Source organism: Girardinichthys multiradiatus, chromosome 12 (assembly GCF_021462225.1).
Source record: "Girardinichthys multiradiatus isolate DD_20200921_A chromosome 12, DD_fGirMul_XY1, whole genome shotgun sequence".
NCBI lineage: Eukaryota > Metazoa > Chordata > Actinopteri > Cyprinodontiformes > Goodeidae > Girardinichthys > Girardinichthys multiradiatus.
The window spans coordinates 46,224,257-46,251,478 of NC_061805.1; the positions used below are offsets into that span (position 1 = coordinate 46,224,257).

General features: G+C 38.5%; 1 protein-coding gene across 2 annotated transcripts in view; it reads left to right on the forward strand.

Moving 5' to 3' along the window:
• dmrt1 (doublesex and mab-3 related transcription factor 1) overlaps window positions 1-27,222 on the forward strand; it is a 41,990-nt gene continuing 14,768 nt past the window's right edge. The window contains exons 1-4 of one of the 2 annotated variants that reach the window (XM_047381751.1): window positions 1-349; window positions 1,296-1,470; window positions 5,610-5,767; window positions 21,301-21,472. In XM_047381751.1, coding sequence (XP_047237707.1) covers window positions 131-349; window positions 1,296-1,470; window positions 5,610-5,767; window positions 21,301-21,472 — 724 coding nt within the window. In that variant the 5' untranslated portion in view covers window positions 1-130. Of the gene's footprint in view, window positions 350-1,295; window positions 1,471-5,609; window positions 5,768-21,297; window positions 21,473-27,222 lie in introns of both variants that reach the window. The other variant, XM_047381750.1, reaches the window with a different exon arrangement.

Sequence of the window (27,222 nt, forward strand, 5' to 3'; positions counted from 1 at the left end):
AAGCTGGGCACCAGTATATAACTGAGCCAGTCAACTCTGCAGACAGATACGACTGAAACCACTGTTACCACTTTGACCATCTCAGTCTGTTGTCTCTCCGGAGCCAAGCGGTCAACATCAGCCAGCAGCCATGAGCAAAGACAGGCCGAGCAAGCAGGTACCAGAGGAATCCAGAACGCAGTCTCCGTCCAAAAACCACAAGTCGCCCAGGATGCCCAAATGTTCCCGTTGCCGCAATCATGGCTTTTTTTCACCTCTGAAAGGGCACAAACGCTTCTGTAACTGGAGGGACTGCCAGTGTCCCAAATGCAAGCTGATAGCTGAGAGACAGCGTGTCATGGCGGCGCAGGTAACCGTTACTTTACGCTCACCCAGCTTTTACAACCCCCGAAATGCCCCGGGCTGTTAGGTTAACTCTGAAGTTTTATGTAATCACCTTTAAAATCACTTATAATCACTTGTTCCATGTTTTTATTTTAAACAAGACTGTGCAGATAACCAAAAATTTCAGTTTTATTGGAAAGTAACAATAATAAACCAGCTGCTTTGTTTATTTTGACAAAATTTAGCAGGGAACTTTCTTTAAGTTGTATCATAGGAGTAGTTTGGTAATTAGATGTTTTTATGTTGGCTAATTGATGGCTATGTTTTGGTATTACTTGTTTAATTGGACATTTAATTAGTTAAATTGTTAAAAATAATTTGAAAGTTGCAACATTTTAAAATCAGGGAGACTAAAATTTGTAATCAAATTGTCAAATTAGTACATATTTTTGCCAAGGCATAGTGAAAAACATTACATAAAAGACTTCACTTTATTAAAGCGTTTTTTAATATAGTGATTTAAATGTGATTTAATTCATTTTATTATTTTGGCAATGCTTTTTTTAAAGTGTATCCATACATGAATTATAAATGTCTGCTTAGGTAAATACGTCTTTTACACAATTATATTACAGGAAAAGTACAAAAACCTACTATGTTGCAAACAACCTGTTCATAAATATATGGTAAATATAATACATTCAAAATGACTCATTTTAATCAGCCATAAAACCAAGAAAGACACTCAAAGACAACTAAATAATTAGTGAATTTGAGGCTGGATTATGTAGAAGTTCCCCACTTTTTTCAGAAAGCAAACTACTACATGTTGCAAAGAGCCTCATTCAAGCATAAGCAATGCAAGGCGGTTTTACTGTTGGAAAAAACACATTTATAGACATGACATAAAACAAAGGTTTTATGTTTGTTTTACGCTAGACAGTTTCTAATCAAGCTTTCCCTCCTTGAAGGTTGCTTTAAGGAGGCAGCAGGCCCAGGAGGAGGAACTTGGCATCAGTACTCCTGTGACTTTGTCTGGCTCTGACGTGATGGTAAAAAATGAAAATGCCGCAGATTGCCTCTTCTCTATGGAGGGCCGATCCAGCCCAACCACCAACATTGGCAACTCATCCCTCACTCTCTCAGGTGATTGCTGTTGTTACGTTGTCAGAATCCTTTCCTATTATTGTTTTGATATCCAGCCGCTCATCTGGCCGAAAAACTGTAAAAGGAAGCAATTACATGCAAGGTTTAGTCGTCCAAAAGAGGAAGAAAGTCTGTTTTTTTTACCAACAAAGATGGAAGGTTATTGAGCTCATGATTGCCAATGTTCATCTTTTATCATTTACAGTTCTGGGCATACTTGATGGAACCTGTGGCAAATGTAAAAGGCTCTACATCTTTTCAAGTAGTCTCACTCTGAGAAAATGTGAAAAGCTTTTAATTTGAAGACATTTTTTCATGCGGAGATACTTTGTACAGCCACGTTTGTGACATCTTGTCTTCTCCACTGACATTTCACAAGGTTGGAGCATACAGAGACACAGTCTCTCTAGATCTCTAGACCACCCACTGGTTTTCTATAGGATCAAGATCTAAGGACTGAGTTTTCTTTATTAAAAGATTGATGATCCATTTTCAGTTTACAGTTAGACTACACTAGATATTTGTTTAAAAGGTTCTGGTACTTAAAGGGTTCATGATACCATAAACTCTGACAAGGCTCCCATGCTCTTTAGAAGAGGAACCGTACCACAGGATATGCTTCCACAGTGGGTACTTTTCCACATATTCATCTTTTCATGTCAAAATCACCTTGAATGTTTCTCTCCAATAGACACATTCTTAGTCTCATAAACTCAATATGTTTAATTTTGTGATGTTAGGGCAGGAAATACTTTTTTTCTGGCATGCCATAGGCAACCAGATGGCATGTAGCTAGCTTTTAATGGTTATTATGGAGACTTGGTGACCCAAGGATGTCACACTCCACTGCAGTTCTCCAACACTGGTCGCAAGGTAAACTTAGGTCCTTTTCCAGCCAGCGTCCAATGGTGTCGTGTCATATTTACACCCCAGGGAAACAGAAAGTGACGGATAACTAATTAGAGGTTCCTAGAAGCTCTCATCACATTGAAATGTAGGATTATAAATCAAAATTCATGCTTCAGTTAAAATTATTTTAAAGTTTTTTTTAGGGATGTAAATGAGTGTGGCACCACTGATTTCATTTAAAAATATTTAGTGGATTATTTCTCCCCTACTGAATACATTTACTCAAATTAAATGTTGCAGTCTTTACCAGGGGTGGCATCAAATGTTACTGGCAGTCCAACTTCATATGCTAACAAGGAAGACACTGCACTGTTATAATTCTGAAAGGTTGAGGGTGTAGATGACATTATTAATATTCACATCAGTAATAAAGATCTGTCCTGACAGACATTCTGTAAAATCCTCTGAAATATGTTTCAGACAAAAGAAGCATTCAATATTTTTTATTAAACTGTTGGTTGAACGTGTATTCTTTGAGGAACATCTAAAGTATTGTGTGGACCTTTAAACTTTGAGTTCCAGGCTTGTTTTAAAGGCATCGTTCCCATGCCTCAAATCGTTCTGGAGCACCATGTGGTATTATATATTTTTGTACATTAGTTGTTGTTTTTTTGTAAAGTATCGTGGGAGAACCAATTCAACCCCGTCAGAGACAAAAACACACGGTAGATAAAAACACTGAACATCCCTTTAATCGTTTCTTGGACCTCTGAAGAAATAAACAGTGTAAGAAAGTTGCTGACTCAACATTTGCCTTGCTTAACCCTTTTGGTAGTGCCATTAAAGGATGGGTTATAATCGTGAGAAGATTACAATAACTTCAGCAGTTTAGCAACTGTATTAATGTGTAAAACTTAAAGGTGATAAAAAAAGCAGGATGTTGGGAATCAGAGGCAGCTGAAGCAGCAGGAAAGGCCTTTTAATAAGAAAGCCAAACTTTCATGGGTTAATGCCTATTATTTCTCTCTAAATCCCTATTTAAAAACATCTTCCTACTGTTAGAAAGTCAATAAAATATGGTTCATAGTTCACTTTCTCATCCAACTTCTCATTCTCAGCATGAACTAGTTATTCATCTATTTCTCTTTTGTTATATAAAATATTTTAAATGTGTAGATTAGTGCTGCAAAATATATTACAAATGTTTTATCACAGTATCACTGTAGGCAATATACATATTGTGAGGAACTGCTTGGATTGCATTAAATGTTAGCCTTTATTGGAGTACCATGCATTCAGACTGTCTGTCTCTGTAATATATTTGACGACACCAGTTACTTAATGCAGGATACAATACAACAATTTGAAAGAAAACATCACTTTAGACCATTTTTCCATTAAATCACAAACATATTTGGGTATGAGAGGGGAGAATTATAACCATATTATAATTCTGCCCTCACATTTTAAACAGTTTTTCCATTGTTGAATTAATTTATTGTAGGTGATTTGGAGGCTTGTTAGCAGAGAGGGAACGTATGATATGAACTTGTCATATGATGAAGTTCAAGGCCGCTTATGCCCAGTTTTTCTTGTCGTTGCTGTGGGAAAAAAGTGAACTTTGTCCTCGCAACATTGAGAGCTAACTATGCTGGAAAAAGGAGTTAGGCACTTGTTGATATGGTGATGACAGGGCTTGCTGTGGAGCAGAGACAAAAGATTTCATATCTTTGGATTCAGCGATGCACAGTGTCTTCGTTTTTTAAGACCAAAAGATCATGGTCTGCCTGAGAAGAATGTGGCCTTGCTGATAAGGAAAGCACAGCAGATAGCCAGGAATTATCTTGTACTTTTCATCCTGGAAGGGTTAGGGATAGATTGCTGTTTCCATACATATTAATGGGAAGCTGAGTGGAAGAAAAATAAATTTGATAGAAAAAGATGCAGAGGCAACAGGAATACCTGCAGCATTGGGTAGATTGTGAGGTGTGGAGTGCAGCAGGAGTCTGTGCTTCATGAGCCACCACACACAGACGTCTCCAGGACATGGGCTACAACAGTCGATGCATTCCTGGTGTTAAACTCAAAGTGCCAAAAATACCTGGTTTAATGATCAAGCTGTTACTGTGGTTGATTGGCCACCAAACACTCCTGATCTAGACTCTATAGAGCGGCTCAGCAAACTTATCAAAGCAAAGAGATATTTTTTACACCCTACTAGTAATACAAATTTGGTAAATAAAAAAATACAGATTTTACAAGCAGATCCACCAGACTCCCACAAGTGCTGTTAAGATTATGTAAATTGGTAAATGGTAAATGGCCTGAACTTGTATAGCGCTTTATCAAGTCCACAGAGACACCAAAGCGCTTTACACCACAATCAGTCATTCACCGATTCACACACGCATTCTCATACTGACAATGTAGCCACAGCTACCCTGGGGTACACTGACAGAAGAGAGGCTGGCATACACAGGTGCCACTGAGCCCTCTGACCACCATCAGCTGGCAAGGAGGGTGAAGTGTCTTGCAATGACCGAGATGGACAGAGCAGGGATTCAAACCAGCAACCCATCGGTTACAAGACAAACTCCGACCACCTGAGCCACAGCTATTACATAAAACAAACATATACTATTACACCTACTTTATTAACATTTTCCAAATCCATTATTTTAGGTTTAACATTCCAGTATGTCCACACACTTTAAAGGAGGCCAACATTAATGTGTTAAAAACTCTTTATTGGTCTTATATTGTTTTCATTGTCTGTGAAACCACAGAGATTGTGGATCAGTTGAAAACCATAATCATCAAAATGAACAGAAACAAATGCTTATAATGTATTTCTCTATGTGTGATGAATCTATATAATACACCAGTTTCACCTTTTAACCTGAATTACTGCAGTGAATAAACATTTAGATGAAATATTAATTTATTGTATTATTAAGGGGTTGGTGTCGGTCTTCATATTTTAAGCTCTACATAAGATTCACCAGCAGATGGCGCTGTTTAATCTTGGTTTTAGACATGATACTCGGTAAACCTTAAACATTTCCTTCAGGTGTATCTAAACTAATAAATAACCTTTGAGGTTCACTTTACTGAAGCTGGAAATTAATTGTGTCACTGAAACAATGTGAAAAATAAATGCTTGCTTTAATTTTGCATATAAGGACAAAAAGTGCAGCAATAGTTTACACAATAAAAAACATAAAAAGCCACTAACAATACAGTTTATTTGAGCCTATGTCGGTCTTTTTATTTTTCATTTCTTTTTCCAGGAAGCCGCTCTTCGTCATCTTCCAGCCCCTCAGCAGCTGTTCGGCCTCATACTGAGGGAACATCTGACCTGCTTCTGGAAACCTCCTATTACAACTTCTACCCGCCATCACGCTACCCCACCTATTATGGCAATCTGTACAACTACCAACAGTACCAGGTAACCCACACTGACCACTCTAGTCAAGCTCTAAGTTGAAACCCATCATTAAAGGTTTTGTGGCAGGTATTTAACCCCACACAGTCAGAGCTGAATAACTTTGTTTTACACGTAAATGCTCAGAGCAGGGAAGGATTCTTGATCATCAGGAGTCAGAGTTTAAACTTCCTCAGCAGAGGATTTTGTCCTGCAGTTTTTCACACAAAAAAGAAATATTTATTTATTCCTGTATGTAAGTTACAGTCCATTAAGCTTCATTGTAGCTTCTTATTCATAGTATGTATAGTATAGTATAGTATAGTATAGTATAGTATAGTATTAAAAATGTAGATTTTTTGGTAAAAAATAAATCTGTAGTTCTGTATCTGTAGGCAGGTCTGGGGATAGATAGAATAGACCAGGAATAGAGAGAAATAGTGATGAAACAAGCACAAATTTGCAGTTACTGTTCTCTGCTTAGCATTGGTGGAGAGTAGTGAGATTTGTTAGATTGTCCGAACCTCAGGGATGTGTAAATCTGTGCACCATCAGCATAGCAATAGTAACATTCGAAACAAAGATGGATCTGGTGCATACAAAGCCATTTTTTTACAGTGTAAACAAGGATCTGGTCCATGCAAATGTATTCAGCAGCAGCCCTGTATTTTCTTCAGTGATCAACTACAGCAGCAGGGTAGGCTGCTACGGTTTCCTACTGTTATGTCAGCTTCAGTTTAGCAACACCATAACCTGTGTTGTCATTTGCTACATTAGCCTCCAATGCCTTTACGACTAAACAATGGAGTAATTAGGGGGGTTGGGGGACTGGTTTGTTTTGTTGCTTCACTATTTAGTAGCCGAGTAAGCCGTCAGCTGATTAACATTTTCCCGCTTTAAGTCGTACCACAGGAGGATGGAGTGTTGGAGGAGGATGGAAAACATCTGCTGGGACGAAGTCTGGCTTTTATCTCAAAAGTTCTTTTTGATCAACAATTAAAGAAGTTAATTTTAAAATGCTTCATAAGTTCCATCCAACTAGCCACTACCTTCAGAGACAGGAGATATTAATGTAAATTTTACATTTTGTGAAGCCGACAGGGAAACAATGGTTCAGTTATTCTGGTATCTTTAAAGCAAACTCTCACCTTTTATTTCTGATCATGTTTACTTTTATTTTTCCTGATGCTCATACACAGATATTGGCAGTAAACTTAATTTTCACTTTTATGTTATTACCCAGCTGTTTATAGTGTCCAAATGATCTATTCATAAAACCAAGTTCTCCAATGTTTTGAATCAAATCACTTTTGTATATAAAGCTTTATATTTTTTCAATATTGGACCACAGAAATAAAAAGCCAGTATGTCTATCTTTTTAAACATTTAATGTACTTGTTTAATTTTGTGTATCTTTGAATAATTTATTTATTTAGTATTGATTATTTCAATATATCACTATATTGCTTAATGTTTTACTGCTCATATGCTTATCAGCTGTATTTGCATTGTAATGGATATGGTCGGGGTTTTTGTTTCTTATGTGTTGCTGCCTTTATGCCCAGGTCTCTCTTCAAAGAGATATTTTAATCTCAACTTTAGTTGGACAAGTAAAGCATATATATTTGAAATAAGCTTTATTAAAAGAGCAACATAAAGCATGGCATAAATCAAGACTTATATAACATAGACCAAGAAAAAACAAAAATATAGAAAATCATTTAACCGGTCCTGTGTTGTCTGATGGTTCTTTTTAGAAGATGAAAGAAAGGTTCTGGAAAATTTCACATGGATCTACTTGTTATATAACCAGAAAGGCCGTTCATTATTGGTTGAAAAAAGTTGAAAAAAGTTATTTTTGTGTTTGAACAGGTAGGTACTGAAGAAAATGTTCAGAACAAATAAGAGTGACCCCAGATTGCACAGTTAAACTCAATAAAAAATAATAATAATAATGGGGATGGCGTTCCTTTCACTTGACTTTAAAAGCGAACAAACCCAGTTTTTTAAATTTACACTCCAGGCTTTTCTATTTCTGGCTAACATCCTTATTTGATCCCAGGATCTTCTTGATGTGAGGCATCAATGTTAACAACTGCACCTCCATACAGACCATGTAGAGTATGTGGCTTTGCAAAGACTGTATCATTGTTTAAGCATATGCTGAGAACGAGCATCGAACAGCTAACGCTGTCACTTGGTCCCTCCTTCACCCGTCTGCATATCCACTGATTTATGCCGAATTGTATCTCTATTGTGTCTAAGGAGATGAGATTACGCATGAAGCAGATTATAACTATAACTCTCCTCTGATCCCTGATGATGTGGTTTGGTTTTTTTATGAAGATCATTTTTCCCACCTCTCTCCACCTCCCTTCAGTTTCCCCCAGTAGCAACATTCAGTTTTGGGGTCACTGCCTCTGCCACCCTGCAGAGGCTAAATTGCAAAGGTTAATGGTATTGTCTGTCGGCAGAAGAACAAACCGCCATGCCTCAGCGCTTAAGGAAGAAAGTGAGCACATTAATGCTAATCAGTTAGCGCTCTTTAGCATAATTTAGCCATCCTCCTTTTTGATTTATGATTTTTGTTTGTCAGGTTGAAGGGGATACGTACTACGGTTCTCTAAATTTAGGGGCCACTCTTTTTGTAATTCCAGAGATTATTATTTGAGGATGATATTAAAACCACAAACACACAGTGAGCAGGAAAAAGATTAACATTTTCTTTACTTTTATTGTTTTAAATTTTTACTCGTCTTGAAAATAGTCTATTTATTTGACCACATTTCAGTTTTACGAAACCAAACCTCAGCTATTATCCTTGAGAGACTCAATAAAGAATGTGAGAAAATTACCTTCTGTGCAAAGCATACAATAGCGTTCAGCTTTAATATCTTCTCTTACTTTACAAAGATTAGGTCAAGTTTCTGTTGTCATTTTCATCCTTTTGTTATAAAAAAAACTAGAAATTTCATCTGTTCAGGAATTGTATCATTAGATATGTTTATTTTGTTTTAACTATAATGTTATTACTTTATACAGTGCCTTGCACTGTATAAAGTATTTCTACCCCTTGAACCTTTTGACATTTTTCACATTTTAACCAGTACAACTAATGAATAAATTTACATATAAATATATTTAAGTGGTACAGTAACACAAACTTGCACATGATTGTAAAGTGAAGGGTAAAGAGAGAAATAAAAAGGTTTGTAATAAATTCTGCATTTATTTGCAATTATTAAAAAAAATAGATTAATTGTGTTTCTTTTGTCAGGTAGATGCTAAATTAAGTCCAAATCATTAATTTAAATAAAGCACATGCAACTGGTATAAATTTAGGTATGATGCTAATTAGCAACATTAGGCATTATTTTGCATCATACCTAATTAAGTAAACAGATTCTGCAGTCTTAGGTATGCAGATTCAGATTTTGATGGTATTTCTACCCTGAGCTTTGAAGTTGAATTACAACATAGGTTTCTGTACAAACCATTCTGGTCAACAGTGACGCGTTGACTTATGGGTTTAATTCGTTTTGTGATGTAGCAATTTTCTTCTTACATGGTTTTGAACAAGAAAAATGTGCTTAAAATAACAGATATTGTATAAAAAACAATACAATACAATTTATTGCAATAAACTGTTTTTATTAGGCATAATGTACAGCCTTTACCTTGAAGATCAGACGACCTAAAAATGCTGACGGAGGTGGGTGAGAAAGGAAGAACTAAATAACTGAATCTTATTGGCTGATTCTTGGCCTTTTGGCCATGCTTTCCTCATGTCATCCCTTTCAGCATGTTTTCTGAAATGGATAAAAAATTGTCTGTATATTAAGGTGGATTGCGCCGTGTTTTTACGTGCACACGCGTTGCGCATCAGAGCGCGCGGTGGCGCGCTCGTGTAAAAGCATGAACAATTGATCGGGTAAAAATGCCTTAAAATCTAGTGGCGGAGCAGTAATAGGACAGCCTCTTGTTGATAAATAATGTATAAAACGCCACCACACGTTAGATACGCGACTGCGCGTTTTTTACACGACCGCGTGTTATTTATGCCACCATGCGTTCTGATTCGCAATGCATGTGCACGTAAAAATGGTTAATATACGGAAAAAAATTTTCATCCTTTTGGCATGCCAAAGTTACGTTAAATAGCGTTGTCACATGCACAGTTGCAACTTTTTCTGGGTGTTTCTTTTGAGTCAAATCTGAATGTTTCACCCTACATTTCCTTTATCTCACTTGTAGAGGTAACTGCATCCATCTCCTCTTCTTCATTGTATTTCCTGCAAAACCTCAGTGGGCCGCTGCATCTGTAGCTCCTTCCAGAAGAATGCTGTCTCTTTTGCAGATTATAGCCTCTGTCACGGTATCTCCTGTGAGCTGTTTATTCCATCAACCACACCATCAGCAAATTTTCATGGATAGATGTCCTCTGTTTAGAAATTATATTCACGCCCTTGCCTGGCGTTCTAGCCTTTAGCGTCTCCTTCCTCTTCAGTATGGTGCAGATCGTAGAAGTGCTACTCTCGTACTGTTTCGCCATGGCAACTACACGCACACCTTGGTCATATTTTACAATAGTTTCTGTCTTTAATTCAATGCTCATCATCTGCTTATTTTTCTCAGCACTAACGTGAATTTTAGCTTTCAACTCTAAGCTTAAAGCAAAAATTCAAGACGTTAGTTGGAAAACAGGTAAATCAAGGTACGGCTGAACAGTTTAAAACTGTAAAATCACAACCAGATGTTATTTGTACTCTCACCACTAGATGGTGACAATGAGCTTCCAATATGATCATTGGTATGTGTGGGCCAAGCATCTAAAGACAACTTGGCTGCATTAAGACAGGAGACAGCTTCAGTCAATTTTCCAACATGTTCTAGAAATTGCTGAATAAAATCCAGTGCAACTATTTAGCTTAATAAGTCATTTAATTAGTCATCTATGGACCTGATCAGAGAAACCCAAAACAGTTGATAGAATACAGTGAGAGCTAATTTCCAAAAAGTCCTCTAGGACATCCTGGAGACTGAGCTCAATGACAACCTGCCTGAATAATAGCACACCATTAAATTATTGTCCACCTTTATGTAATTCAATCTAAGTATAAATCCAGGTGCTTTGTTAAGGTCTCAGCTCAGCATCATGAAGACCAAGAAATACAACAGACAGGTCAGGAATCAAGCATCAGAAGAGTGTAAAGCAATATCCCAAGCCTTAAGTATCTCACAGATCACTGCATAATCTGTCATCTTAAAAATGAAAGTGTAAGGCACAACTCCAACGCTACAAAAACAGGGCCTTCCACCTAAACTGACAGACCAAGAGGTTGCCTTTCTGATTCCTGTATGAAGACTGCACATTAGCATAAATACGCCATTTCCACCAGGAACCTCGGTGGTGGCAGTATTATGCTATGGGGATGCTTTTCTTCACAAGTCACAGGGAACCTGGTCAGAGTTGATGTGGGAAAATGAGTGGGACTAAAGTCCAGATCCATCTCCTACAGAGCTTCTGTGGCAGAACATGATCATTGAAGATCATAGATCATCTCCTTGGAATCTGACTTTGCTTGAGCTATTTTGTAAATAATTGTAATTTAAATTAAAGGGTTTTCTACAAAGTATTGACTCAGGGGGCTAAACATGAATCCACTTCACACTTTTCAGCTTTTTATTTGTTAAAAATGGAGAGCCATGGATTATTTCCCTTTCACTTCACAGTTGTGCAATACTTTGTGTTAGATTATGAAATAAAAGTAATAATCCAATATTAGCAGATGTAACCTTGAGGTCTCACCTAAACCCTTTATAACAAGCAGCCCTAGAGGAAACAATGTGGTTGTTATCAGTGTCAGGCCATCTGCCTCCTCCAGTTCACTTGTGCTCTCGGTGCTTGGCTGTCATGCAGGTGGAGGATGATAAAATAAGGGTGGGACAGAGCTTCCAGACAGAAGATGGTGCCAGATAAGAAGACAGGCACTGTCAGGGTGGTAAAAAGGCTCCTCCTCGAGAGTCAACAAGTTAGCTTATAAAAAGTGCTGTAAATGTGTGGAGACTTTCATTATTATGAACATGCACCGTACATCTCTTTCTGTTATAGGCCAATACTTCAATGCAAAAATAGACCACAATAGATCTTTACTTACTTATACATATACAACATGTATACAATACCTGACAGTGAAACTAACAAATTTACTCATTAACTTTAAACTGTTACAAATGGTGGGGTCTGTTAATGCTCACTGCCCTGAGAATTCTCTGCAAAATAATGCTTTAGATGTATATTATTACTAACTGGGAAACACAGTCTCATATTGGTCGCAGGTGTGTTTTAAATTACTTAAATTTGTGCAACATTGCATATGAATTTTAATTGTTCTGAACAACCCTTTAAACTCAGACACTATAAAAGGAAAACCTCTGAGATATGACAGTGCTAACTCTTAAAAAAACCTTTCTGTGTTTGCAAAGGATTAAATACATGTGCACTAATTTGTGGGCATGGATCAGGGTGTGTTTGCAAAAATCAGCTTGCACACGCATGTAAGCTATTCATACTTTGTTCAGGACCACAGTTTTTCCCTGCCAGAAAAAGAGAAGTGCAATACACTGCAGCAGCCTTTTTAAAGCTTTAAATTAAGAATTTACATAGGCCAAAGGTGCATGTTTTAAGATCTCTAAAAATAAGTGCAGGCCTAGTATATATATGTGACAGGTGACAAGTAATTGTTAAAAAAAAACAACAACTTCCTTTTCCAACTTCAAATAATCCTTCACAAGAATTACCAGATGAATCCCATGACAACACTTTTACTCAATACCATTTTTAATACTGCAGCAACCTTTTTTGAAAGCAAAGGACATTAGGAATTACAGTATAAGGAATTACAGTATGACATGAAGAGTATCTCCATTGTCTTAGGGCAAAACTAAAATGTAGAAGGCAACTCAGCACTATCGAAAAAAATCTGTAATTTAAAAAAATCACTTCTTCATATAGCAAAGCAGTAGACAAAAAATATTTAGTAGTACTCTATTCATTCATTATGGATTCAGTTGTGCTGTTTTTTTTATTTTTATGTTTTTAGCTTCTTTTTGGTGTATCTATGTGCTTCCATTTGCCTTTTGTCACTTTTCTGCTTTTACATGTAAAGTTTCCCACTGAGGGACAAAGAAAGGTTTGCTCTATTCTATTCAGAAATAGATATTTTACAGTGTAAACATGGATCTGGCTCACATGAAACTTTTGTTATAGTGTAGACAGGGATCTGGTCCATGCAAATATATTCAGCAGCAGGTCAGTCAGTCAGTCGTTTTCTACCGCTTCTTCCATAGTGGGTCGCGGGGTCAGTAGCAGGTCCTAGATGTTATTCTATTTGGTGATCAATTGGTCAGCAGGGCAGGCTGCTACCAGTTCTGACTGGACTCTGTTTTAATTGCCAGCTTTATTAAGGGTCCACCATTTTTTAACTTTTACTGATTTTATTGGTAGCGACATTAGCTACTTATTCGAGCGGCGCACACACTGAGGAAAGGCATCTCACTGGGGAAACTCTAGTAAGGCTACTAGTAAGTTCCTAGTATTTAAACAGCTAACTTTAGACCTTTTTAAATTTCTCAAAATCAGAGTTTCGGTTGTAGCACTACATTTGCTAAAGGATTTCACAAAGAGCGTTCTCTGATTGTACCTGCCATGTTAGTGGAGTTCTAAACTTCCAGCAGCAGCTTTATTCACCCCTATGGATAGTTCAGGTGGTCCCCTGCAGGGAAGGGAAAGGTGAAGACTCTGAGTTTCTGTAGTGTTGCTGTGTGAAGGTTTGCACCAACTTGGGGAGATGAAAATGTTTCATTTTGTATCGATTGTTTTTGATTAGATTGAATATTTTGACAACCCTAATAAATGCACACAAAGCCATTTGTGCTCATGTTTAACATCTTTTATGCACTGAAAGCTTTTTAAGTGTAACAACTGTCAGATGTGTGACATCAAAAGCAAACATCTGGATATAAAGTCATTGGATGTGTGGTACATTCCTTTTATTTAGCTTTGTTCACCTTTTGTTCTTAGCTTGATAGTGTTACTTTTTGAGAGAAAATAGGGGTTATAGTTTGAACTGCATTTAAAGTCATCAATAAGCTGTTGCACAGGTGAGTATGTGTACTGATCTTGATTGGGCCATAGGGCCAAATCACTAAATCACACCCAATTACAGTTTTAGTTTTGTTTGTGTGTTTTCAAAATGTAGTGGATTAAAGAAACTAAATCTTAAATCTGTAATATGTAAAAATATTTTTACTTAGGGATGCACGAGATATCGACATTAACCGCGGTATCAGCAGATGTCAGTCATGTTTTAACATATTGTTATCAGTCTGATAAGCAGAACTGGGCCAATCTTAACAACCCTTGTTTATTTTCATCTTGTTACTGTTTGTGTTTGTGTTTGTGAGGGGGGAGGGATTTGGCCATGTGGTATTTGTTTGGTCATGTGACAGTGATGCACCACAGGATTGTGGGTGTTTGACTGAAACAGAGCAGCAAAGTCAACAGTGTGGTAGGTTTTTCATGGCGTCACAAGGGCAGGAAAATAAAACAATATAAATAATATCTGTAAATATCAAATATCGGCCATAATCAACTTTGGCCCAAATTTTCACATCGCTATTTTTACTGCTTAACATGTTTAAAATAATGCTTTTGTATAGAGTCAGAATCAGAATCAGAAAAGCTTTATTGCCAAGTACGTTTTTGGACATACAAGGACTTAGTTAAATCAGCACTAATGCACTGTGCACTAGCAAAGATTGATAAACTGTTCATAGAAATCACACAGGAAGGTTCATCCATGTGGATCATGTGTACATGTGACACTGGATCCTTCATTTGGACCAAATGCATACACTGGATCTGGCTGTTTAGCATCCACATTAAGCAGAAAAAAACGCCTTTTGTGAGAATCTTTTGTTAAGACAGTTTTGTTTTCTGCTATAAGTGTCCTGGGAGCTCTAAGCTTAGTGCACTTTGAAGACTCCTTTCCAATCTGTGTTGTATTTTTTACAGGCCAATACAAGAGCGGAGTGTAGCTTAAATAACAGTTTATAAAGCTGTCGCAGAACTGATGGTGTGGACAATACGGGTGACATATTACAGGCTGACAGAAATCAAATTCCATAAAAATGAAATTGAAAACCCTCAGTGAGGCGGCCTTGCTGCTGAGCAGACAGCCCGTGTTAAAGTTTTCAGAGGACTGGAGAAAGCCAGCATGTGTTGCAGCTCATCCCTGGAGATAAGGAGAACTGCCTGTGGGTTGCCTGGTTGCTAATGTGTTGCCTTTGAATTTCTGGGGTGATTTGGAGGAAAACAAACGGTCCGAATCAGGTCATAGAATGGTACCAACAGTTATACCAGGAATATATGAACACTGGAAAACATGTGGGAGGAAATTCTAAAAAGAAAAACAGGCTTGCATGTAAACTGTTTTTGAGATAATGTGTAATCTATGTTTAACCTGTAGCTGCTTTTGAACAAAGGAATGGGCTGTGTGCAGCTTTTTGCTACAGCGTTCACACAGGAATGTTTGAACTCTGATTGTATTTGCGCTCTTTGCTTTGTAACATTTCTGTTTGTTGTGACCAGGGGATCCACCACTGTTGGTCACAACACAGGCGGTGGACTGACAGAGAACAAAATGTTCTCTTTTAGAACTTAAATATTTTCCTGAGAAAGAATTAATAATCATTTTATCAAATGTGTAAACGGAGCCACAGACAAACTCCAAAAATCTGCAGATTAGCTGATTTTGTTTATCACTAGATGATAAACTTGAACTTATAGTATTGTTTCTGGTTTATTGAACAGATAATCATTTTTCCTAAAGTTTTCAGAACAAGTACCACCTCAACAAATACATGGCAAGTCAGAAATCTAAGGAAGAAAGAAGGTTTCTTACAGAAATCCAAACGGCTGCACTGTGCTTTAAACTGCTTATTTGCATTTCTGAGAGTTGTTTTCCCATTAAAGGTTTCATATTCACAAATACATCTGCAACCTCTATTTGTGATCATGTTCCTTTAGTGTTTAAATGCTTAAATGCAGAAGTATATTGCTATTAGCTTGTGTTGCTAACACTGATTAGCCTGGTCATTGAGCTCAGCGGGCATTTCTGTTGGTTTCTGGCTTACAGCTAGAATTCCTAGATCATTCCTAGATCCAGCTTCCAGGGTCTGTGTCTGGACTTTATTTCCACCCATCTTCCCACATCAACTCTGGCCAGATTCCCTGTAGCTTGTGAAGAAAGCATTCCCAGAACAAATAGCAAGCGGCACTCGGTTCTCTTTTGGAGGTCCTTGAAATATTCCTCACTGCTATCTGCTTGAAGCAAAGATTAGTTTGCTTGAACAGTTCAACCTTTTGGCTGTTTGGGCTGATCAGTTCCTCATTACAGGTCATTTGCTTTTTGTTTATCTTGTAATTAGTTGATTCCAAGGTTTCCTATTCAAGGGAGCCCAGGTACACTTGTTGTATTTACACCAATGTTTGAGATTCATGGTTTTTGTTCATTTTTGAGTATTAGTAGTAGTTTTTTCTAGCTTTCTCAGTGATTAGCGGTACTTGTAAACAAAATAGCAACAATATCTGCTGGGTAAATACAAACTGTCACCTGCTAAACATCAAGATTCACAAAGATGAGCTGTTCAAAGACTGATTTGTGCTTCATTAGAAACTTCTCAAATGAGGAGTGGAGAACCTTTTCAGAAGTCTCGGTGCAAACTGACATGGAGGACATCAACAATAAAATCTGGAAATGACATCAAACCCAGCTTAACTGTCTTCAAGTTCCAAGTTCAAAAACAAATGGAAAACTCTGCAACCAGGCTAACTGCTATTAGCTGTTCAAGCTATCAGCAAAGTATTTTTCTGCCTCAAGCAATGTAGTAACATGCTTACAAAGGTAGGGTGTAGAGTACTTTGTGTGCAAACATTTTAATAAGACAAACATCTTCAAATGTTAAAATAATTTTGTTGCAGCAGCTGCTGGATTTTCACATTAGGATTGTTGAGAAACTTCCAACTTTCTCACTTTGAATTTCAGCTTCATTGAAGCTTTTTGTTAATTATTTTCCAAATTAAACTGAAAGTTTCAACTCCTGAGTAAATATGTAATGCTTAATTAACTGTAACCCTCAACCAAACAGGCAGTGCCAATGGAGAACATTTTCCTTTTTTTCTGGTATTTTCTGGTGTTTCTTTCAGTATATTGTTACTTGGAAAATGTTAGAACAATACTAGTAGTACTGCCATAAAGAGCTTTTAAAAGTACTGCGTTAGGATGAAAAACCTTACTGAGTTTCCAAAAGGTGGCCAATATTTCCAAATCCAGCATAACAGACCAAAGATAAAACAGAGCAGAGTACAAACGGACGTCCTGTGGCATTATCTAAAGTTGGGTACAAATCAACCAAAACAACCAAAATTTTGAAATGATGAAGGAGTAATATGACTGGCGCTGACCAAATCCACGTTCTCTGCTGTAACAGCCTGAATGAACTTATGACGCGCCTCGGTAGAAACTAGTTTCCTTTAACCAGCTTCTTACACCTTAAGTTCTACATCTTATTTTGAAAGTAGCAAACTTCTAAGTTCAGTTCAGTTTAAATTCAATTCAGTTTATTTATATAGCGTCAATTGACAACACACGTTGTCTCAAGGCACTTCACAAAAGTCAGGTTCATATCCTAACCATTGAACAGTGCAGTCAGATTCAGTTATTTATTCAAATTGGATAAAAGGTTTTTCTGTCTAAGGAAACCCAGCAGATTGCATCCAGTCAGTGACTTGCAGCATTCCCTCCTCCTGGATGAGCATGTAGAGACAGTGGACAGTCACTGGCGTTGACTTTGCAACAATCCCTCATACTGAGCATGCATGTAGCGACAGTGGAGAGGAAAAACTCCCTTTTAACAGGAAGAAACCTCCAGCAGAACCAGGCTCAGTGTGAGCGGCCATCTGCCACGACCGACTGGGGGTTTGAGAGAACAGAGCAGAGACACAAGGACAACAAAGAAGCACTGATCCGGGAGTACTTTCTATGGGAAGGAAAAGTAAATGTTAATGGATGTAGCTCCTTTAGTCGTTTCATCTAGAAAGAAAGAACAGATAAACTCTGAGTCAGTTTTCAAGGATAGAGTCTGAAAGAGAGCACATATAGTTAGTTACATTAAAAGCTCAGTCAATTGCCATGTCTAGGAGAGAGAAAGGGTTAATAAAAGACAGGACCATGTGGATCATCGGTAGAGGGTGAGTATTAAGTTGTTGCCAGCAGAAGCTTGGACGATGCCCCTCTCCAGAAAGGTGTCACAGGTAGACACAGAGTCAGGCCAGGTGTAGCTTCTAGGAAGAGAAAAGACAGAGAACAAAGTTGAAAGCTGAAATAACAGCAAATAATGCAAAATTGGAGAGTAGTGTGAGAATGTAGCGAAGAGGGTGAAAGTGGTCATTATGTCCTCCAGCAGCCTAGGCCTATAGCAGCATAACTACAGAGATAGCTCAGGATAACCTAAGCCACTCTAACTATAAGCTTTATCAAAAAGGAAAGTTTTAAGCCTAGCCTTAAAAGTAAACAGTTTCTCCATCTAGAGCCCACTGATGGCCATTGTTATACTAAAAACCACAAGGATTGGGATACCTCCCTCTGTCAGATTGACCATAACCATTGGAAAAGAGAAGGGGTCACACAGGTAGCAGAAATAGAGGGTGTGTTTGCACCTCAACCATAACTGAGCCGGTTTAGGGTAAACCTTACTCCATCCAACAGGGAGGGAGGAAGACGGAAGTAAAAAAATAAGGAAGATAGCTCAAGATAACCTAAGCCACTCTAACTATAAGCTTTATCAAAAAGGAAAGTTTTAAGCCTAGATTTAAAAGTAGACAGGGTGTCTGCCTCACGGACCAAAACCGGGAGCTGGTTCCACAGGAGAGGAGCCTGATAACTAAAGGATCTGCCTCCCATTCTACTTCTAGAGACTCTAGGAACCACCAGTAAACCTGCAGTCTGAGAACGAAGTGCTCTGTTAGGAATATATGGAACAATCTGATCTCTGATGTATGATGGAGCTAGATCATTAAGGGCTTTATATGTGAGGAGGATAATTTTAAATTCTATTCTGGATTTAACAGGGAGCCAATGAAGGGAAGCTAAAATAGGAGAAATATGATCTCTCTTTTTAATTTCCATCAGAACTCTTGCGCAGCATTTTGAATCAGCTGAAGGCTTTTAACTGCATTTTGTGGACATCCTGATAGTAACGAATTACAATAGTCCAGCCTTGAAGTAACAAATGCATGGACTAGTTTTTCAGCGTCATTCCTGGACAGGATATTTCTAATTTTGGCAATGTTCCGGAGATGAAAGAAGGAAATCCTATAAACCTGTTTAATATGGGATTTAAATGACCTGGTCAAAAATAACACCAAGGTTTTTTACTTTATTATCGGAGGTAAATTTAATGCCATCCAGGTTAAGTGATTGACTAAGCAGTTTCTTCTTTAAAGACTCCGGTCCAAAGACGACAACTTCTGTTTTGTCTGAATTTAGAAGCAAAAAATTTAAAGTCATCCAAGTTTTTATGTCTTCAAGACATGCTTGTAGTCTATCTAACTGTTTGGGCTCATCAGGATTCATGGATAAGTAAAGCTGAGTATCATCAGCGTAACAGTGAAAATGTATTCTATGCTGCCTGATAATTTTAACCCTGGAGTTTAAAGATGATTTATCATTTACATGAACAAACTGGAATCTGTCAGATAAATACGATTTAAACCAGCCTACCGCTGTTCCCCTGATCCCTACAGCATATTTCAGCCTTTTTAAGAGAATATTATGGTCGACTATATCAAATGCAGCACTGAGATCTAACAGGACAAGTACAGACACAAGTCGATTTTCTGGGGCCATAAGAATATAATTAGTGACTTTCAGCAGAGCTGTTTCAGTGCTATGATGAGCTCTGAAACCTGACTGAAACTCTTCAAACAGGTCATTGCTGTATAAATGCTCACACATTTGATTAGCAACTATTTTCTCAAGAATTTTAGATAAGAATGGAAGAGTGGATATAGGTCTGTAATTTATTAAGTCATCTCGATCAAGCGAAGGTTTCTTAAGTAAAAGTTTAATTACAGCTACCTTAAAAGCCTGTGGTACATATCCATTTACTAAGGATAGGTTAATCATACCTAAAATGGGGCTGGTAATCAGAGGGAACACTTCCTTAAATAATTTGGTTGGGATGGGTCTAACATACAAGTTGAAGGTTTAGATGAAGCTAATATTTTTGATAACTCAGGAAGCTCCACAGGATCAAAACAGTCCAAACACAAATCAGGTTCTACAGTTACTTCCAATGTTGTCTCACTTGCTGAGGATGAAGTAATCATCTTCGGGAGTATGTCAAAGATTTTCTTTTTAATAGAATCAATTTTATTTAAGAAGAATCCCATAAAGTCATGGCTGCTAAGAGCTAAAGGAATGGATGACTCAACAGTGCTATGACTCTGTGTAAGTTTAGCAATTGTACTAAAGAGAAACCTAGGATTATTCTTGTTCTCTTCTATTAATGATGAGAAATAAGCTGTTCTAGCTTGGTGAAGTGTCTTTTTATACAACAGTAGGCTATTTTTCCAGATTAAGTAGGAATCCTCTAGGTGTGTAGAGCGCCATTTTCTTTCCACTTTTCTAACACTGTGCTTTAAAGTACGCAGCTCTGAATTAAACCAGGGAGCTAGCCTCCTATGAATAATTACCGTTTTTTTCAAGGGGACTGCATTGTCTAATGCATCACGCAATGATGAAGAAACACTATGAACAAAAGAATCAATTTGTGAAGGGGAAGAAACAAAATTATTGCCCTCCACTGTGCTTTTCTGTGATAATGAGGAAATCAAAAGTGGAACAGATTCTTTAAAAGTTGTTACAGCATTTTCTGATAATGATCTACTATAATGAAATTTTCTTTCAGGTGTGGAGTACTCAGTTAAATTAAACTCAAAGGTTATTAAAAAATGGTCAGACAGGACAGGGTTATGAGAAAATATTGTTATGTCTTTACACTCAATGCCATATGTCAGCACAAGGTCCAGAGAATGAAGACAAAGGTGGGTAGGTTTGTTAATGTTTTGAGCAAAGCCAATTGAGTCTAAGATAGCATTAAAGGCTATATTTAAGCTATCACTTTCAGTGTCAACATGACACTGAAAGTGATAGGTCTTCTTTCTGCAGTAAGTCTTCTTCCTGCAGTAATCATTCCAACACTGTAGAGTGTGGCTTGGTATTGCTAATTAAAGGTGCGTTCACTGATTGGAAAAAGAAAGTATTTTTGGGTTACGGGTCAAAGGTCAGGGCAGGTCAAGGTGAAAGTTCTGGTCACCAGCCAGTTTCACAGTGCATATCTAAATATCTATGTAAAATACCCTGAAATCTAAAAAAATTTGTTTTCTCCCATTTTACATTTAAATTTGATGTTTTGTTTATCGTATAAAGCAGATGCCCCATGGGGATGGCCGCCTCCCTGGTCACAGCATGTCCTCTCAGTACCGGATGCATTCTTACTACCCTGGAGCTTCCTACCTGACCCAGAGCCTGGGTTCCACCACCTGCGTGCCACCCTTCGTCAGCCTGGATGAGAACAACAGCTGCTCTGAGACAATGGCAGTCTGTGAGTAACACAAAAACACTCCAACACACACACCTATAAGGCCCCATAAACTTTTACCCAGACTTTATCAACAGAACATCCATGGGAGGATTGCATTCAAGTCAAGAGTGTCATAAAATTTCATTTTCACTTGTACTAAACTTTACTGCAAATCTGGTGATTTCCATGTATGCAGGATCTCGGTGAATTTTAAAGCTATGCATTACAGCTTTGATCATCTAAATGCTTTTCTAATCTCAAAAAAAGCAGAGAATATATTAAAATTGGTCGCATATATGATGTAAATTAATTATTGGGAATTAGAAATTAGAATAGACTATAATCTGTACAGACCTGTTGAAGAAGTCCCAAACAGTGCAGCTTTGTTTCTTTTCATCTTGTTTGCAGAAGTAGATTTGATCTCTGATTTCTGCAGCAGTAGATTTCTGGCACTGTTCATCCAGATGAGAATCTCAGCACAGCGTTGCTGGTTGCCGGGAGTTTATGCCTTCCTGATTGCCAGAGAATGTGGGTGAATCAGATTGTGTTTTGCTCAACATGTTTAGTAAAGTGTTTTTGGAAATATCTAAAGAATGCAGATAAGTACATAATAAAAGTGACGATAGAGTGCAAAGTGGCAGCAAAAACTAAGATTACAGGGCAGAATAAAGATTATTTTTCTTTGTTGAAACCTTTCTAACTCCATTTCCCGTATTTTGGTTCAGCAAAACTCCATGTTCTTTACATAGCAAGCTGGTTGCACTGGTGTTTTGGTGGAATAATTATTTTTAGGAGCCTTGCCATAATACTGCTCTGGGAGCAGTGGGTGAAACTGTTGCGTTTTTAGACGATCGTCACACACAGGTCGCTGATAAATCTGGATGGCATGTTTGCTTTAGTTATTCTCTTATTCTCTGGCCGTAAGAACTCCTAACGAATCTGCACACACGCCTTGATCTTGCTACCGACCCAGACACTTAACCCTTAGGCACAAACTCACAGGGGTGTGCAAGCTTTTCACTGCAATCACTCTTTATTTTGGAGCTGCACAAAATAAAAAATACTTTGTGTAGCTGCACAAAAAGGTGATGGTATGTTTTTGACCTTTCACATTTCAAGTTTAATTTTAGTTAAGTTAATTAAAAATCTAAACAGTGTTTTTATTTTATTTGTTATATTTTATTTATTTTATGCCCTTTGTTTCACTTGTCATCTTCAGGTTGTCTTTTTTAAATTAAAGAAACGAGTAGGAACTGTACTTACTAGTGCAGGGTAATACAACAGCCTTTAATTATTTAAAAATATAAGTAACCTAAAATGTGTAATATTTTAGAAACCATGAAATTAATTATGTTTTCCTTCATCTGTGAGCTGCTGATGTACCTTATTCTTTGCCTCGGCTATACTATGAAGTAACTTACCTCCTTAGAGCTAAGTTTCCCCCAATAAACCCCGGGTGCTTCCTATGGAATAATTTAACGAGTACATTTTGAATATCTTTGTGCTGTTAGCCGTCGGAGTCTCCAAGCAGATTTCTGTTTATTTTTTGCTATTCTCTGTAGTTTCAATAGCCTCATGTTTTTAACTCTTTTTCATCTGTTTCTGTCCTCCTCTCATAATGGTATCTCATAGGAAAGCCCTTAGGAGTGGAACCCCACACTTTGAGAATTACTGAATTACAATAAATGTAGACTAGAGTACTATAATACAAGACTGAGGTACCACCCAAATCCACAAATGACCTGTGTTGAAGACGATAATTTTTGCCTGATTTGAAATTCCTCTAAAGTCCATTTCATCTCTAATATGTTTTATGTATTCATTATGTCTTTATGAGCCCAGTATTGGCCTGGTTGTGTGTAATGTGTATTTTTATTGTTGGGCACAGGTTATTACTGGTGCTTGTAAGTTTCATTGTTGTTCTCAGCAAGGGTGTAATTTTGGGTCTCACATTGGGGGGGTTAAGCTGTCTGCCTTGTTAGTTATTTATTGAATCATTTACTTTTGTAAAAGGACTCAGGCAAATTTGGCGTTCCTATTTTAGAAATTCATTCAAATGCTTTTATCGTTTTTACTTAACTATCCTATTTTCTTTGGTTTTTTTGCTCTTTTTACTATGTCTTTCTGGCACCAGGAGATATTTTCCTGGTTTTTTGAGCAACACCTGGTTCTGTCTGCATGTAGAACTGGACTATAGGACCGGCTGCAGCCATGAGATGCAATGTGATGACCTGAAGGACCTTTTAATGTGTTTAGTGACTTTAGGATTAAATGTTTTGATTTTGACTAAGGTAAAGGATCAGATATTTTCACATCATGATGCAGATTCAGCTAGAAGCTCACAGAGAGGGTTCTACTATTTTCTATCACAGCCAGGCCATTTAATTTCACCTGTAGTCAGGTCAAAGTCCCTCATCATGACCCTGATGATGCTCATTAGTGAACCTCCACCTCGTGTCTTGCTGGGTGAATCAGTGATTAGCGCTAGCTTACTATTAGCCAATTCTGAGCCAGCTCTCAGGTTTAACGCTAACTTCAGTCTGGGTTAAGCCGCCCTGCTTCCACCTGTTCCTGGGCGCACACCCCCACCAGGCTCCCTCTCTCTGGTTGGCTCCACGGCTGCTCTGAAATCAGCCGTCTCCCCTGTTGTAGCCCTGTTTGATCCGCTCAGTGCAGTGTTGCCAGGTGTACGATAATTATCGTATTTGTACGATAATTTTGCTCTCTGTACGATGTACGATCAATATTCCTAAAAAAAAAAGGCCAAATGTACGATAATTTGACCATTCCGTGAATGTGTGGTTGTAATCAGTTGTCATCAGCCTATCGCCAAAGTCTGTCGGAGATTTTTGTGAACCCTGAAGGCATCTGTGTCCGAATTCGGGAACAGATGCTGGAAATTCCAACCAATCATGCTTTTCTAAATGTGACCTACAAGTGACGTGATGCGTTGGCCTCAGAACAACGGCCATGATTGGCTGAATAGTCCACTGCGCCCGCCCATGATTGGCTGAATAGCCCACTGCGCCCGCCCATCATTGAGGAAAAGAAAAAAAGAAAAGAAGAAGAAGCAGAGCCCGGCACTGTGGGGCTGCAGCTGTTGATAAATCCATTCTGTTCTGACGCCACAAAGCTGCGAGTGCCTGCTAGACGCTATTCAACACATCACAACACAACACATCTCTCTGCTACACTTCCAACGTTTCAACAGTTTGTCAGCTGCTCTACCAGAGAAAACAAAACATTGGATTTGTTTTATGCAAATGTCAAGGACTCATACATCTCTACAGCAAGACCTCCTCTAGGCAAATCAGATCACAATCTTGTTTTTCTCTGCTCGAAATATAAGTCCCTTGTTCACAGGCAACCTGTAATAAAGAGGACTGTGAGAAAATGGTCACAGGAAGCTGAAGAAGCTCTGCAAGGTTGCTTTGAGGCTACAGACTGGGACGCACTGTGCCAGCCACATGGAGAGGACATCAATGCCATGACTGAGTGTGTAACCGACTATATAAACTTCTGTGTGGATAACATCATCCCCACCAGAACCGTGAGATGCTTCCCCAATAACAAACCTTGGATCACCTGTGACCTGAAGGACCTTCTTAACAAGAAAAAAAGAGCCTTCAGAAAGGGAGACAGAGAATTATTGAGGAGTACACAGAAGCAACTTAGAGACCCTTCTGCTTCTACATGTTTGCCTTCAACCATATCAGAAGATGCTGATACTTACTTTGCTTCCCCCTTCCACCTGTGTGTCTCAAGAAGTCAGGTGAAGAGACAACTGGAGAAACTGAATAGGAATAAGGCTGCAGGTCCAGATCATGTCAGCCCTAGAGTCCTGAAGGCCTGTGCAGAGCAGCTCTGTGGGATTCTGCAGCACCTCTTCAACCTTAGCCTGGCCCAGAAGAAGGTTCCGGTGTTGTGGAAGACCTCCTGTCTTGTTCCGGTACCAATTGTTCCGGTATTGGGGAGTGGTGGCCTAGTGGTTAGAACAGGAGGTTTGCGTTCCAGAGGGGCCATGTTTGTATCCCACATATTGCCACTCAGGGTCTCTGAGCAAGACCCTTAGCCACAGAATGCTCCTCGGGTGCCGCATAATGGCAGCCCACTGCTCCCTGTAAGGGATGGGTTAAATGCAGAGGACAAATTTCGTTGTAATGTACATGTGCAATGACCAATAAAGATGATTATTATTATTATAAAGAAAACTCACCCATCAGTCCTCAATGACTATAGACCTGTTGCCCTGACATCTCACATCATGAAGGTCCTAGAGAGACTCCTGTTGGCCCACCCGAGTAAGCAAACAGTAAACCATCAGGACCCCCTTCAGTTTGGTTATCACTGTGGAGTTGGAGTTGAAGATGCCATCATACACCTGCTTCAACAAACCCACTGTCATCTGGACAAAGCCAGCAGCACTGTGAGGATCATGTTCTTTGATTTCTCCAGTGCATTTAATACAATCCAACCTGATTTGCTTTGTCAGAAATTCCAGAAGACTCAGGTGGAGGCCTCAACAATCTCCTGGATCAAAGACTACCTGACAAACAGACCACAGTTTGTGAGACTGAAGGGTTGTGAGTCTAACCAGGTAGTCTGCAGCACAGGAGCACCACAGGGGACTGTACTCTCACCATTCCTTTTCACTCTGTACACCTCAGACTTCCAGTACAAGACAGACTCCTGTCATCTACAGAAATACTCGGATGATTCTGTAGTCGTGGGGTGGATCAGAGATGGACAAGAAGCTGAGTACAGGAAGGTGGTGGACCGCTTTGTGGCATGGTGTGGAAACAATCATCTCATTTTGAACGTTACTAAAACAAAGGAGATGATTGTAGATTTTAAGAGAAACAGAAATAAGTCAATAACTATTTCTATCATGGGAGAAGAAGTGGAGTTGGTGGAGGAGTATAAATACCTTGGTGTTCACCTGGACAACAGACTAGAGTGGAGATGCAACTGTGAAGCCATCTACAAGAAGGGACAGAGCAGACTGTACTTCTTGAGGAAGCTTAGGTCCTTTGGTGTTTGCAGCAAGATGCTGCATATCTTCTATAAGTCTGTTGTGGAGAGTGTGATCTCTTCTACCATCATCTGCTGGGGAAGCAGCATCAGAGCCAGGGACTTAAAAAAGCTCAACAAGCTGATAAAAAAGGCTGGCTCTGTTCTGGGGACTCCTCTGGAACCTCTGGAGATCATTGTGCAAAGAAGGATTCTTCATAAAATGAAGAACATTATGGAGAACCCTGAGTATCCTCTTCATGAGACTGTCCTACAACAACAGAGTGTCTTCAGTCAGAGGCTTCTTCAGATCTGCTGTAAGACGGAGCGCTACAGGAGATCCTTCCTGCCCACAGCCATTAGCATCTACAACAGCTCTTTGAGGAAACCTTCATAATATGAGCTATAACAACATTTAATTTCCCTTTGGGATTAATAAAGTATTTTTGAATTGAATTGAATTGAACAGACTTGTTATTTTGGTTATGACGAGTGTACGATAATTTCCCTCAAAATACGATAATTTTATGTCTCTAGTATGATAATCCTACATTTCTCACCTGGCAACACTGGCTCAGTGTAACTTTTCGGGTGATTAATGAGGCAGGCCAACGCTCCTGGACTGAACAGCCGTTCTGGACCTCTCCAGAATGGACAAATTGCTAGTCCACCCGAACCTGTGCATGTACTTGCGCAGTAGCAGTACCGCGTGGGCGCAAATAACCACTTTTTCTTTTCTTTTCCTTTAGACTCATTGTCAG